This window comes from Dipodomys merriami, unplaced genomic scaffold, assembly GCF_024711535.1.
Source record: "Dipodomys merriami isolate MVZ:Mamm:240054 unplaced genomic scaffold, mDipMer1.0.p SCAF_435, whole genome shotgun sequence".
Taxonomy (NCBI): Eukaryota; Metazoa; Chordata; class Mammalia; order Rodentia; family Heteromyidae; genus Dipodomys; species Dipodomys merriami.
The window spans coordinates 854,210-866,664 of record NW_027205993.1 but is presented as its reverse complement, the minus strand read 5'-3'; the positions used below and the strand labels follow the sequence as shown (position 1 = coordinate 866,664).

At 42.8% G+C, this 12,455-nt stretch overlaps 1 protein-coding gene and 1 pseudogene across 3 annotated transcripts in view; both read left to right on the top strand.

The window, feature by feature from the left end:
- Positions 1 to 2,389: 2,389 nt before the first annotated feature.
- Positions 2,390 to 4,427, top strand: LOC138807832 (U6 snRNA-associated Sm-like protein LSm6 pseudogene; annotated as a pseudogene).
- Positions 4,428 to 8,180: 3,753 nt separating this feature from the next.
- The window catches only part of LOC138807827 (condensin complex subunit 2-like), a 47,460-nt gene continuing 43,185 nt past the window's right edge, over positions 8,181 to 12,455 (top strand). Inside the window, exon 1 of one of the 3 annotated variants that reach the window (XM_069993623.1) lies at positions 8,181 to 8,259. In XM_069993623.1, the coding sequence (XP_069849724.1) occupies positions 8,241 to 8,259 (19 nt within the window). In that variant the 5' untranslated portion in view covers positions 8,181 to 8,240. Of the gene's footprint in view, positions 8,260 to 8,470; positions 8,533 to 8,916; positions 8,958 to 12,455 lie in introns of those variants that run through there. The other 2 variants (XM_069993624.1, XM_069993625.1) reach the window with 2 other exon arrangements.

The following is a 12,455-nucleotide window of genomic DNA, read 5'->3' as shown; positions in this document are numbered from 1 at the left end:
ATCTAATTATTCATACCTTCACTGTTTCAAAATATAACCAACAATGTTTATTTTCCATTTTTGTTGTTGTTGGTTATGGGGCTTGAACTCAGGGCCTGGGTTCTGTCCTTGAGCTCTTTTGCTCAAGGCTAGCACTTTACCAAAGAACATGCCACTTCTTTTGGTTTTCTAGTGGTTAATTGGAGATAAGAGTTTATACAGGCTTTCCTGCCCAGGCTGGTGTTGAGCTGTGATCCTCAGATCTCAGCCTCCTGAGTAGATAGGGTTATAATCATGAGCCACTGGCGCCTGGCTCCATTTTCTTAATTAGTCCTACTTTCATATGACCCAGCTATTTTGGGGCATCTGAGAAAAGTCTCAGTATTCTCCAAATACTTGTTAGCATCGATTCACAAGCATTAAGTCAAAGGATGTCTGTGCCATAATTGAGATAACCAATTTCCTGTAATTCATGAGATAGCCAACAACTGATGACCTGTTTCAGTGCCTAGAAGTATCATTATAAAGCCCTTCATGAGAAAAATCTTTGTGAGGACTGTAGAAAATAGTTACTTTGTTTCTGAGGGGGAGCCCTAGTTTGTTAAATGAAAAGTTTAGCTACCATATGTAGCCATGCGTTTCTGGTAATGCCTTTGAATTCCCTTTTCAAAAATGACAAAGGGATTACTTGAACTATGCTTGTGAAAAATCAGTCATAATAATCCAGGCCCATTGCCAGAGCTGGACCATATAACAGGACTGTAAAGCAGTTCAACTCTTAATTAAGAGTCCTGATTCCAGAGATAGGTATATTTTTCCCTTCTCTCAAAACTTTGAGCACTCTGAGGAGTGTTAAGATAGTTGTGGGTGTGGTTGTTTCTGGAAACATCAGTGTTCCTATATTTACAGGAAGAGCTGCTGAGGAGGAGCTGCTGGCTCTGAATTTGACTTGACCTGGGGATCGGGAGGGGGGTCACATGCCTTTAGGGTTTTTGTAGTAGAACTCACACTTTTCACTCAGGAAAAAAAATGAAGTATTTTATAAAAAAATATTTGGAAATCTTGCTGCACTGAAGCTACTGCTTCTTTCAAGGTGAGAGGCAATGGTTTTATGCTGATGGACTTTCAGTTTTTAAAATATCCATACATATTTTTTGTTTAGTAAATCGTTTTCTGGCATCTTAATTCCCAATCAATAAAGGAGGTTATTTTCTGTATAAATTGGAATCTTTGTAGTAAAACACTGAAGGTAAGTATTCTCAAATGCTTGTTCCCAAGAAGTTCATGTTACCCTGACAGCTCCATCCAGTTTATCCTGGTGTTTCTCAATGTCCCTTAAACCAGTCTTCCCTGTGGTTTCCCAGTGCCAAGGCCAGTATCCATGAAAGAAAAATTCAAAATGTTAAGGAACTTTTAGGCCCATGATGCTCAAACCAAAATAATAACTAAGTCAAAAGATTTTAATGGCTTCAAACAAGCGCTAGAAGTCTGTTCAGGTACAAAGAAGGGGACAGGATTTCTTTTCTAGTAGAAAACATGAAGTTATGAGTGGGTAGAAGATTACAAAGAGAAGAGTCAGCTTGGGTGGGGCAGAAGGTACAAGAAAGTACAGGAAAAAAAATCAAAACAAGTAGTAATGGAAAGAACAGACCTGCAGTGCTCTGGGAATACTCTCACAAAAGGGAAACCTCTTCAGATAGGAAGTTAACCTTTATTCTGAAACAAAACCTGATGAGCCCCCAGGATGTAACATAGTGTTCTAGTAATGGGAATACTTGGAATTCACTAAGCATTGCCAATGGGGGTTGGCATTGTTCTAACTGCTTTACATCTGACAATTCATTTAATAATCACATGACAGCTTCACCAATCAGATCTTTTATCCTCTCTATTTTACATATAAGGAAACAGGCATAGAAAGGGCATACAGAGCTAATAAATCGGAAAGCCTGTAGAAAGTACTTGTGCCAGCAACTTGTCAGTATAGTCTTTAAACAAGATTTAGGGGTAAAAGTGCTGTGAAAAGCAAAAGGCACTGTATTTTAAGATATGGGATGTATTTGGGGGGGGGGGCAGAGAGGGGAATTCTAGAAGACAGAAATTGTTGGTTCTTAGCCCAGTATTTAGTAGGTCAAGAATTTCCTATCACATACAAAAATTAAAAGCATTTTCTCAAAGACCAAAATGAATGCAAAGACATTTCAACTACATGTTGTTCCAGTGACTTGGTGGTTTATATCAGGAATACATTATGACAAGCCAGCTGCCGGCTGGAAGTTCAGAGTAAATTTAAAGACAGACGGTTGCTTGTTCAGGTAGCCAGTTAACTCGATTATTCATCTCCTAAACTAAAGCTATTCCCTCTGTTCAGGGGAAGTAGAATCTGAAGGAGGAGTACAATGTCGAAGTGATGGTTCCAGTATGGCTTTTTTGGAAGCCTAGGAATGGGGAGGGGCCCTACTACTTTTTTACAAACAGGAATTGAGCTTTGAATGCCACTGATATCACTGATAAATCATTCAATCTTTTGGCACTCTCAGTAGCTTAAACTCTGAAACAAAGATAGCATTCAGAACAGGACGTGAAAAACCTGTCTGCACTAGGAATGCCTAGCCCACAGACACTGGAGATGGAGCTGGCTCTGCCTCACTGCACACACGGGAGCCCTGCAGTCAGCCCATTTCTGTCACAGAACATCAGCTAGTGGGTCACTAGCAGCTTTCTGCCAGGGGTTCCAAGTTCTTTAAGGGCTCCCAACTCACTGTCATCTAGTATCCTCCCAATCCTTGTCATTCTTAGTGAAAGCAAACATGGAAGCCTGAAGAGCATACCTGTTCCCACTTTCTTCAAGTGAATTCAACAAGTTAAGTAGGGCCCCAGTGGCTCACACCTGTCATCCTATAAACTTAGGAGGCTGGGATCTGAGGATCAAGGCTCAAATCCCGCCTGGGAAGAAAAGTGTGAAACTCTTCTCCAATAAACTAGCAAAAAACCAGAAGTGGAGGTATGGCTCAACTGGTAGAGTGCCAGGCAGCCTTTTTCCCTTAGCAAAAATTTAAGGGTAAAAGGCCCTGAGTTCAAGCCCCAGTACACATACACCCCCCACCCCCCCAAAAACAGATTAATCTTGGGATCCTAGTATATACTGAGTATACCACATGTTCATAGGGAATTTAATATGTTTCCTAATTCTATATAAAGCTCAGTGAAGAAGATACTGCCATTCTTATTTTATAATGGGGGAGAAAATGAGGTCCAGGGGATTTAACATTTGGAATCCAGGATTTTTAAATTTTTTTATTGTGGTAGGTGGAGAGAAGGCTGAAGGTTGAACCCAGGGCCTCAGTCCAAAATTTAATGTCTTCCCACTTTGCTAATTCAATACAAACTTAAACACTTGTTAGTCTAGCATTAGGGCATGAGAAATCAATGGTAGCAGAGACAGCTTTGTCTTCACAGAGTTGATAGTTTGGAGGGGATAGACATACCAGCACATGTAAAACTGCAATACAGATAAACCTTCACTCAGAACCTTAAGTCAGAATACAGAAACCTTCAGTTAGAAGAGTTGAGTATATCAAAGTGACAGAAGTGGGAACCTGAAAAGCTGGATGGTGAAGATGAAAATGAAGAAGGTCCTAGGTAGAAGAGAGCAGATGTGTAGAGGCCCTCTGGTGGGAGCGAGATGGTGAAAGCAAGTCTGAAAGAAGGCCCAGGCAAATGAAAGGTGGGAAGCAAAAGGAGGCAAGGTACAGATGAGGCTCATCAAGTTATGGGGACCAGACCCCACAAAACCTTGTAGGCTCCTGCAGAAGTCCCCAGGATTCAGCTTTTGGTGCATTAGACATAAGAGTTGCCTGATGTGCAGGTTTGGATCGGGAGTGAGATGAACCTGGGGCCATGAGAGATGAAATGATGAACTTGAGTCACACAGCTAATTAAGTAGTAGAGCTGGGGTTAGAGCTCAGGTTTCCTGCCTTCCAAGATTGTTAAAATGAGTCTACAAAGCTGGGCACAGGTGGCTCACACCTGTAATCCTAGCTACTCAGAAGATTGAGATCTGAAGATTGAAGTTCAAAGCCAGCCCAGGCAGGATGGCCCAGAAAAAGCCAGAAGCGGCTCAAGTGGTAGAGTGCTAGCCTGGTGCACAAAGAGGCTCAGGGACAGCACCCAGGCCCTGAGTTCAAGCCCAAAACTGAGGGGAAAAAAGTGAGTCTACAGAAGCAAACCTCTAATGACTTCTTAACTAATTATCAGATGGACACATAGTAAAATTAAATTCTGGAGTAGATTATTGAGGGGTCCTGGCTTGTCTGGAGGGCTACATGAACACAGCTGTGGAGAAGACAGAGAACTATGTAAATGGATAGCTGGAGAATAAGTACAAGGATGCATTTATCTGAGGAAACAATATGTTGTACATCAGTACCCAGTAGAGAAGGATATGAAAACACTCAGGAAGCAGTTCATTTCATATTTAGACTTTTTTTTTGTTTTTTTTGGGTCCAGTTGTGGGGCCTGAACTCTGGGCCTGGGCGCTGTCCCTCAGCTCTTCAGCTCAAGGCTAGCGCTCTACCACTTGAGCCACAATGCCACTTCTGCCTTTTTTCTTTTTTGCTTATGTGGTGCTGGGGAATCGAACCCAGGGCCTCATGCATGCAAGCCAAGAACTCTACCTCTGAGCCACCTTCCCAGCACATATTTAGACATTTTTAATGAAATGTGTTTCTATTGTTTTTGTGATATAATTTGTCCAGTTTGATCATCTTTCATGAGTAAGATAGATGTATAAAATTTGACTGAGTTGTAAAGAATTTCTCATTTAAGTTTCATTTTCTTTTATGTGTGCCAATATAGAAAATGCTAAAAGAAAGAAATAATTCTGGGCTGGGAAGGTGGCTCAGTGGTAGAGTGCTTGCCTCACATGCATGAGGACCTGGATTCGATTCCTCAGCACCACATAAACAGAAAAAGCCAGAAGTAGTGTTGTGGCTCAAGTGGTAGAGCACTAGCCTTGAGTTGAAGAGCTGAGGAGCAGCACCCAGGCTGTTCAAGCCACATGCCCCCCCCAAAAAAGTCTCCAGGACAATGGAACCTTTGAAGGGTTTAGACTTCAGGGAGGAAGTGGTGGGGTCAAGTAGGAATGACAGACCAGATTTATACTTGACAAACACCATTATGGGCTCAAGGGGGGAGATCAGACCAACAAGAAGGTGGATGGAAAGGAGAATGGCCTGCATTGAAATGATTAGGAGGCAAAAAACTGGATAATGGGGTGTGTGTGTGTGTGTGTGTGTATGCACGCACATGCATGCATGTATGCATGTAAGAAACATCCAACTGCTGGATACAGAGTGGGTTTCTGGGTGCCTAGCAGCATTTGTTGAGATGAAGACACTGTAAATTCCTTTTCTTTCCTTTATCCCACTTTTCCTTGTTGGAAAGATATGAAGGTGGTCACTTGGAAAAAATAATGTATTCATGGGCTGGGAATGTGGTAGAGTGCTTGCCTCACATGCATGAAGCCCTGGGTTCAATTCCTCAGTACCACATATTCAGAAAAAGCTGGAAGTGGTGCTGCGGCTCAAGTAGTAGATTATTAGCCTTGAGCAAAAGAAGCTCAAGGCCAAGTTCAAGCCCCAGGACTGGCAAAAAAAAAAATAGCATTCCAAAAAGTCAAACCAGGTACTGATGGCTCATGCCTATAATCCTAGCTACTCAGGAGGCTGAGATCTGAGGATGATGGTTCAAAAACCAGCCAGGGCAGGAAAGTCCGTGAGACTCATCTCAATGAACCACCAGAAAACTGGATGTGGCACTGTGGCTCAAGTGGGTAGAGTGCTTGCCTTGAGCTGAAGAGGTCATGAGCAGTTACAGACCCAGAATTCAAACCCCACAACCAAAACAAACAAAAACAAAAAACCACAACACCCCCCCCCCCAGCTTTTACAACATCTTAATAGTAACAATAAGTTTTTTTTTTTTTGTCAGTCTTTAGGGGTTGAACTTTGGGCATGGGCACTGTCCTTCAGCTCTTCAGCTCAAGGCTAGCGCCCTACCACTTGAGCCATTGGCTTTTTTCTGCTTATGTGGTGCTGAGGAATCAAACCCATGGCCTCATGCATGCAAGGCAAGCACTCTACCACTGAGCCACCTTCCCAGCCCCAACAATAAGATTTTAAAAAAGTAATTTTTTTATTTTGGTTGGTCGTGGGGTCTGAATTCTGGGCCTGGGCGCTGTCCTTCAGCTCTTCAGCTCAAAGCTAGTGCTCTACCACTTGAGCCACAGCACCACTTCTGGCTTTTTCTGCTTATGTGGTGCTGAGGAATCAAACCCAGGGCCTCATGCATGCAAGGCAAGCGCTCTACCACTGAGCCACTTTCCCAGCCCTAAAAAGTAAATTTTTAACAAAGGCAAGGCTTTCAGTTGCCAAAACAACTGAAGGAGCACTGCTGTAAATTAGTGGTCGGGTGGAATCAGGGATGCTGAACAGTCCTGCAGTGAGAAGTCCTCCCTTCCCCCATTTAGAATTGCTGCACTGAGTTGAGGCGGGGGTGGGGGGGGTGGGGGGGTAGGCAGCTGGCTCTCATTTATAATCCTAGCTACTTGAGAGGCAGAAATTATGAGGATTGAGATTCCAGCCTAGGGAAAGAACTCCTCTGAATAGAGGGAAGCTGGAGGGGATGGCATGAGTCTGTAATCCCAGCAACTATGGAAAGCCAAAAGTTGGCAGATTGTGGACTTAGGTACTCCAAATGACACTCCTATCTCAAAAATAACCAGGAAAACAACAACAACAAAACAGAGCTAGATACATAGCTCAGCAGTATTCAGCCTTTAAAGCATAGAGCTGACTTCAAATACCATAAGGCCAAAAACTAAGTTTCATTCTGAAATTAAAAGATATTTTAGGGATAGTTAGGTAACTGTCCTGGCCTTCCCTCACATAACACCATTTGTGGGGTCAGGTGTTGTTGAATGGATACAGCATTTTACACTGCTCACTTTTTTTTTTTTTTTTTTGTTGCTGTTCTTGGGACTTGAACTCAGGGCCTGAGTGATGTCTTTTAGCTTTTTTTTTAAAAACTTAATTTTATTGTAAAGATGTTTTCAGAGGGATTACAGTTACATATGTAAGATAATGAGTATATTTCTTGTCAAAGACAGTTACCCTCCCTAGTTTTCTCCCACTTTCCCTCCTTTAGCTGTTTTGCTCCAGGCAGGCACTCTCCCACCACTTGAAGCACACCTCCACTTCTTACACCTCCACTTTTTACCATTCATTGGAGATAAGTCTCATGGATGTTCCTGTATAGTCTGGCTTCAAACTTTAATCCTAAATCTCAGCCTCCTGAGTTCCTCAGTAGTTAGTATTGCATACTAACCATAAACTCTAGCATGGAGGTTGGAGGTACTTTTTCCTTTTTTTTTTTTTCTTTAAAAGATGGTGATGAAAAGCTGGGCACCAGTGGCTCTTGCCTGTAATCCTAGCTACTCAGGAGATCTGGGGATAGCAGTTTGAAACCAGATTGTGCAGGAAAGTCTGTGAGGCTATTAGCTCCAATTAACTACCAGAAAAGTCAGATGTGGAGCTGTGCTAGAGTGGTAGAGTGCTAGCTCAAAAGCAGCCCAGGGACAGAATCCAGGCCCTGAATTCACACCTCAGGACCAGCACACACATAAAAAAGGTAGTAATGGTTTTCAGAAAGCTTTTCATAAGAATGTGGATAGGAACCTTTATTATTTAAAATATATTTAAAATATATTGTTATGTATATATACATCATATATATTCACTTATACACCATATATATATATATATATATACATACATACACATATACATCATATATCTTACACATACTATTTTGCATCTGTTCTCCCCCGCTTGGACCACCTCTCATCACGGTGTCAGGACCCTCTCACCTCGGTCCCACATCCATCCATCCTTAGGTCAACTGAGGAAATGAACCTCGTTTCCTCAGTAATTTCCTTCCCCATTAGAAAACAAATTGCAGGAAAGCAAAAGTCCCAGCTCGCCCTGTTCCAGGATGCTCACAAATCAGGTAAGGCTCAGTCAGGGATGGTAAGTGCAGGATGACTTAAAACCTGCTCCACTAGATGCTTCGGTGGCGGATAGAGACATTCTGCGCAGGCGCGAATTTGGCCCCGCCTTCGGGTGACGTTACACAGCCGTTACCGCGCTGTGGCGTCTTGACGCGCTCAATTTAAAACCAGCTCTTGAGCCGCGGAAGGCAAGATGGGTCCCCCAGGCACTGGTGAGCCCGGGTTGGAGGGAGTTGCGGCGTTCAGGTGGAGACTTCGAGTGGTGCTCTGGCTGGATGGCTAGCAGTAGAGCCTGGGAGGGGAGTGCGCGCATGCTCATCCCGGTTCTCGGTGCGCCGGCGGCGGGCAGGCGCGCGTGTGTGGGAGCGCAGGCCGGACCCCGGCCTCAGGGCGGGCGGGAAGGCGCGGCCGGGGGGACGCCCATCAGGATGCGTCTCCTCCGGCGTCTGTTCCGGCCCTCCGAGAGCTCGGATCAGCTCCTCTCGGTACACTTTGCTCGATTTCTGTTCGCAAAGGAAACTTTGTGTTGTTGTTTGGTTTTGTTTTTGCTCTTCTGGAGAACCCCTTAGCTTCGGGGCCATGGGAGCGTCGTGGTCACACGCATTTATTGATAGGAAAGCATTGAGTGGACGTGGGATTTCTGTCCTTTTAAAGGCTGTGTGCTAGCTGGGTTATGGGAAGGCCAGCGCTGCTGTCCCGAGTCTGGCTAAAGAAAAATTCAGGCACGGTTAGTAAAACAGTGACAGTGATAGTAAAGCTTATTCAGAACGGACTACACTTCCAGTAAGCTAAAAGGCCTTTTCCAGGGTGAGAACGACAGCATTAGCCCTTGGGGTTTAAATACTTACTGAGATATTGTCTGTGAGAAAGTTCTAGGTCCAAGTCCAGCCTACAGGATTGACGTCACCTGGTAAGCAAGTGTTCTGAGGTCGATTTACAGAATTATAATGTACAAATGAATATAGGTCCTACTGATCTATGAGTCTACGTTTTTGTTTTATAAATGACCTATGATTCCATGCATTCTTGTCTGTTTGCTTTAGGTTGAAATACTCTTCAATTCTTAGGACTCAAAAACCTCTTATGACATCTATGACTTTGGTGGGATTTTTAAAAAAAATTTAACTTGTTATTATAAAGGTAATGTATAGATGAGTTACCGTGTTGTAAGTCAGGTAATGAGTACCCTTCTTTTTGGACAGTATCACTCCTTCCTTTGCTCTTTCCCAGTTTCCCCCTCCCATTCCTACCCACAAGTTGTATAGTTCATTTCCAACATACTTTCTACTGAGTATGCTGCTGCATTTTATCTTCACATAGGCTGGTCACCTGTGAGTCTCTAAGACATTGTATTCTCTTCCAAAGGTCACTAATTATGTCTTTCCTTTTTAAGGACTGGAGGCCTTGAAGAAACTCCATTTTAGATTTCCTTTGCATAACCTCATCTCTTTTGTCTAAGAGCAATCTAACAGTTGGGGAGACAGACATTGCAACAAATAGTTGGAAGAAGGGAAGACTTCAGTGTTGTGGTTGATGCTAGCAGAGTATGAAGGCTCTTTTAGATTAGGGACTTAGGGAAGAGATTTAAGCAGAGACTTAGGAACATGTTTGAGGCAGAAGCATGTACAAAAATGAGAAGTCAGGAAAGAGCCTGGTTTGGGTAGGACTGAACTAGAACATTGTTATTAAGCTCACTGAATGATGCTAGGTAGGGCCTGTTAGGCCTTACTTGGTAAAACAGGTAGGGCCTGTTAGGCCTTGGTAAGAGGTTTGGAAACTTGAGTTACATTTCGGACATGGTTAAGTTTGAGTTATTGTAAAGATGCTTGGGTGAAGGAATCAGCCAGTTGGGTAAGAGTTTGGCACTCAGGAGTAACATATGGAAGAGAAAAAAATGTACTACTGTATTATCATTATCAGCATAGATTGTAAACCCTTGGGAACTGGTGAGAGTATAGAAAGACCTTGTATTGAGTGTACTCAGGACCAATATTTAAAGGCTGGGTAAAGAAAGATGTGCTGAAAAAACTCAAGAGGGGGATATAGAAGCCAAGTGTGTTTCTAGAAGGAAGGGAGTATCAGCTGTTCTAAATGCTCCTGAATCTCAAGAGAGATGATGCCAGAGAAGTGACCAGATCCTATAACAACATGGAACTTGTAGTTTATGATGACAAGACTGCTTTCTTTCTTTCTCTCTTTCTCGCTTTCTCGCTTTCTGTTTCTCTTTTTCTCTCTTTCTCTCTTTCTCTCTCTTTCTCCCTTCCTTCCTTCCTTCCTTCCTTTCTTTCTTTCTTTCTTTTTCTTTCTTTCTTTCTCTTTCGTCATGGGGTTTGAACTCTTAGCCTGAGCACTGTTCCTCAGCTGTTCAGCTCAAGGCTAGCACTCTACTACTTGAGCTACAGCGCCATTTCTGGTTTTCTGGTGGTTTATTGGAGATAAGAGTTTCACGGACTTTCCTGCCCTGGCTGGCTTTGAACCATGATCCTCAGATCTCAGCCTCCTGAGTAGCTAGGATTACAGGTGTGAGCCACCGGCACCTGGCTAAAGACTGTTTTCTTGAAGTAGTAAAGATGAAAACCAGATACAAGGGATTGAAAAATAGTGGGAGACAAAAGGAGATACAAGGAAATATTTTGAGCTCAGTAACATCTGTTAAGAGAATAAATGCATTGTTAAAGGCAAAGGTGGAAAGATTTAAAGGATTAAAACATGCCTGTAATTCTCAACTTTAGTTCCTTTGACAAGTTCCTCTTTCAGTGCTTCCCATTTTTGTTAGTCTCTAAAGATCCAGTTCCTTTCCTTAACTTGCAGTGCCCACAGCTACACAGTCTCAAGTCCTCTTGATTTTTTTTTTCTCTAAAAATGTCTCTTGGCTAGGAAGGTGGCTCAGTGGTAGAGTGCTTGTCTTGCATGCATGAGGCCTTGGGTTCAATTCCTTAGCACCACATAAACAGAAAAAGCCAGAAGTGGTACTATGGCTCAAGTGGTAGAGCGCTAGCCTTGAGCTGAAGAACAGAGGGACAGTGCCCAGGCCCAGAGTTCAAGTCCCATGACCGACAAAAAAAAAAGTCTCGTCCTATTTTGTCAATTTTTGTTCATTTTGGCTTCAAGTGAGTTATGTTGTTAACTACACACTTAAACTTGTAGGGAGCTATTAGGGGATTATGCAGGGTCCTTACGTGTGTTCCTGTTTATCCCCATTTCCCTTTCCTTCCCTTCATATAGTCAGTCATTTAGTGGTGCTAGGGATCAAACCCGGGCCTGGTGCATACTAGGAAAGCTCTATACCACTGGGCTATATCCCCAGTCTTACTTTGTAAATGTGTTCCTATGAAGTATGTCATATTGTATATGCATATATTTTTTCTTTGTATCATCAATTACAAACAAACTCAGGTTTGTGCTTTTCTTTTTAAATTTTTTCTTATACTGTTAAGAATCAAACTCAGAGCCTTGTGCTCTACCACTTAACAGGTTTGAGTTCTTCCATTTAAAATTTCTCCAGCTAGTAACTGATAGAGGGAGGTTTAAAGCAAGGTTTTCTGATTCTTTTTATCTGTCGTGGGGCTTGAACTCTGGGCCTGGGCACTGTCCCTCAGCTCTTCAGCTCAAGGCTAGCACTCTACCACTTGAGCTACAGTGCCACTTCTAGTTTTCTGGTGGTTGCTTTGAGATAAGAATGACATTCCTGCCCAGGCTGGCTTTGAACTTGGATCCTCAGATCTCAGCCTCCTGAGTAGCTAGGATTATAGGCGTGAGCCACCGGTGCCCAGCTTTCTGATTCTTAAATTTGGAAACTTTCACCCTTGGAAAGTTTTCTGAGTTCATCTCCTAGGGATCTTTGTTTCTTTTCCAATCACTGTAAGTTATAGGTAGTCACTATGATAATTAAACCTTGGGTCTTGTCACTAACAGTAGTTGAACCACTCTGTACTTCAATTTTAAGTATCCTTCAATTTTAAGTATACTTCAATTTAAGTATCCTTCTCAATAGCAGCCTGTCTTTCCAGCTCACTTTTTTTTTGGGGGGGGGGTGGTACCTGGGTGCTGTCACTGAGCTTTTTTTGTTCAAGGCTAGTAGTGCTTTACTACTTAAGCCACACCCTACTTCTGGCTTTTTGAGGGTTAATTGTAGATAAGGTTCTAATAAACTTTCTTGCCAGGCTGACTCTAAACTATGATCCTCAGGTCTCAGTCTCCAGTAGCTCGGGTTATAGGCATGAGCTACCAATGCCTAGCAACTTACTTCCTCTTAAAGGCTGACTAAAGCAATCTTCTGTTCCAGCAGACCTGTATTCTATCCTTGATGACTATTTCAGACCTTCCTTTCTCTCCTTCAATCTGGAATACTTTCTCTTCAACCTTCCTTGTAGCTGCTGAGTTTTTTTGTTCTTACTTGCTTCCTATT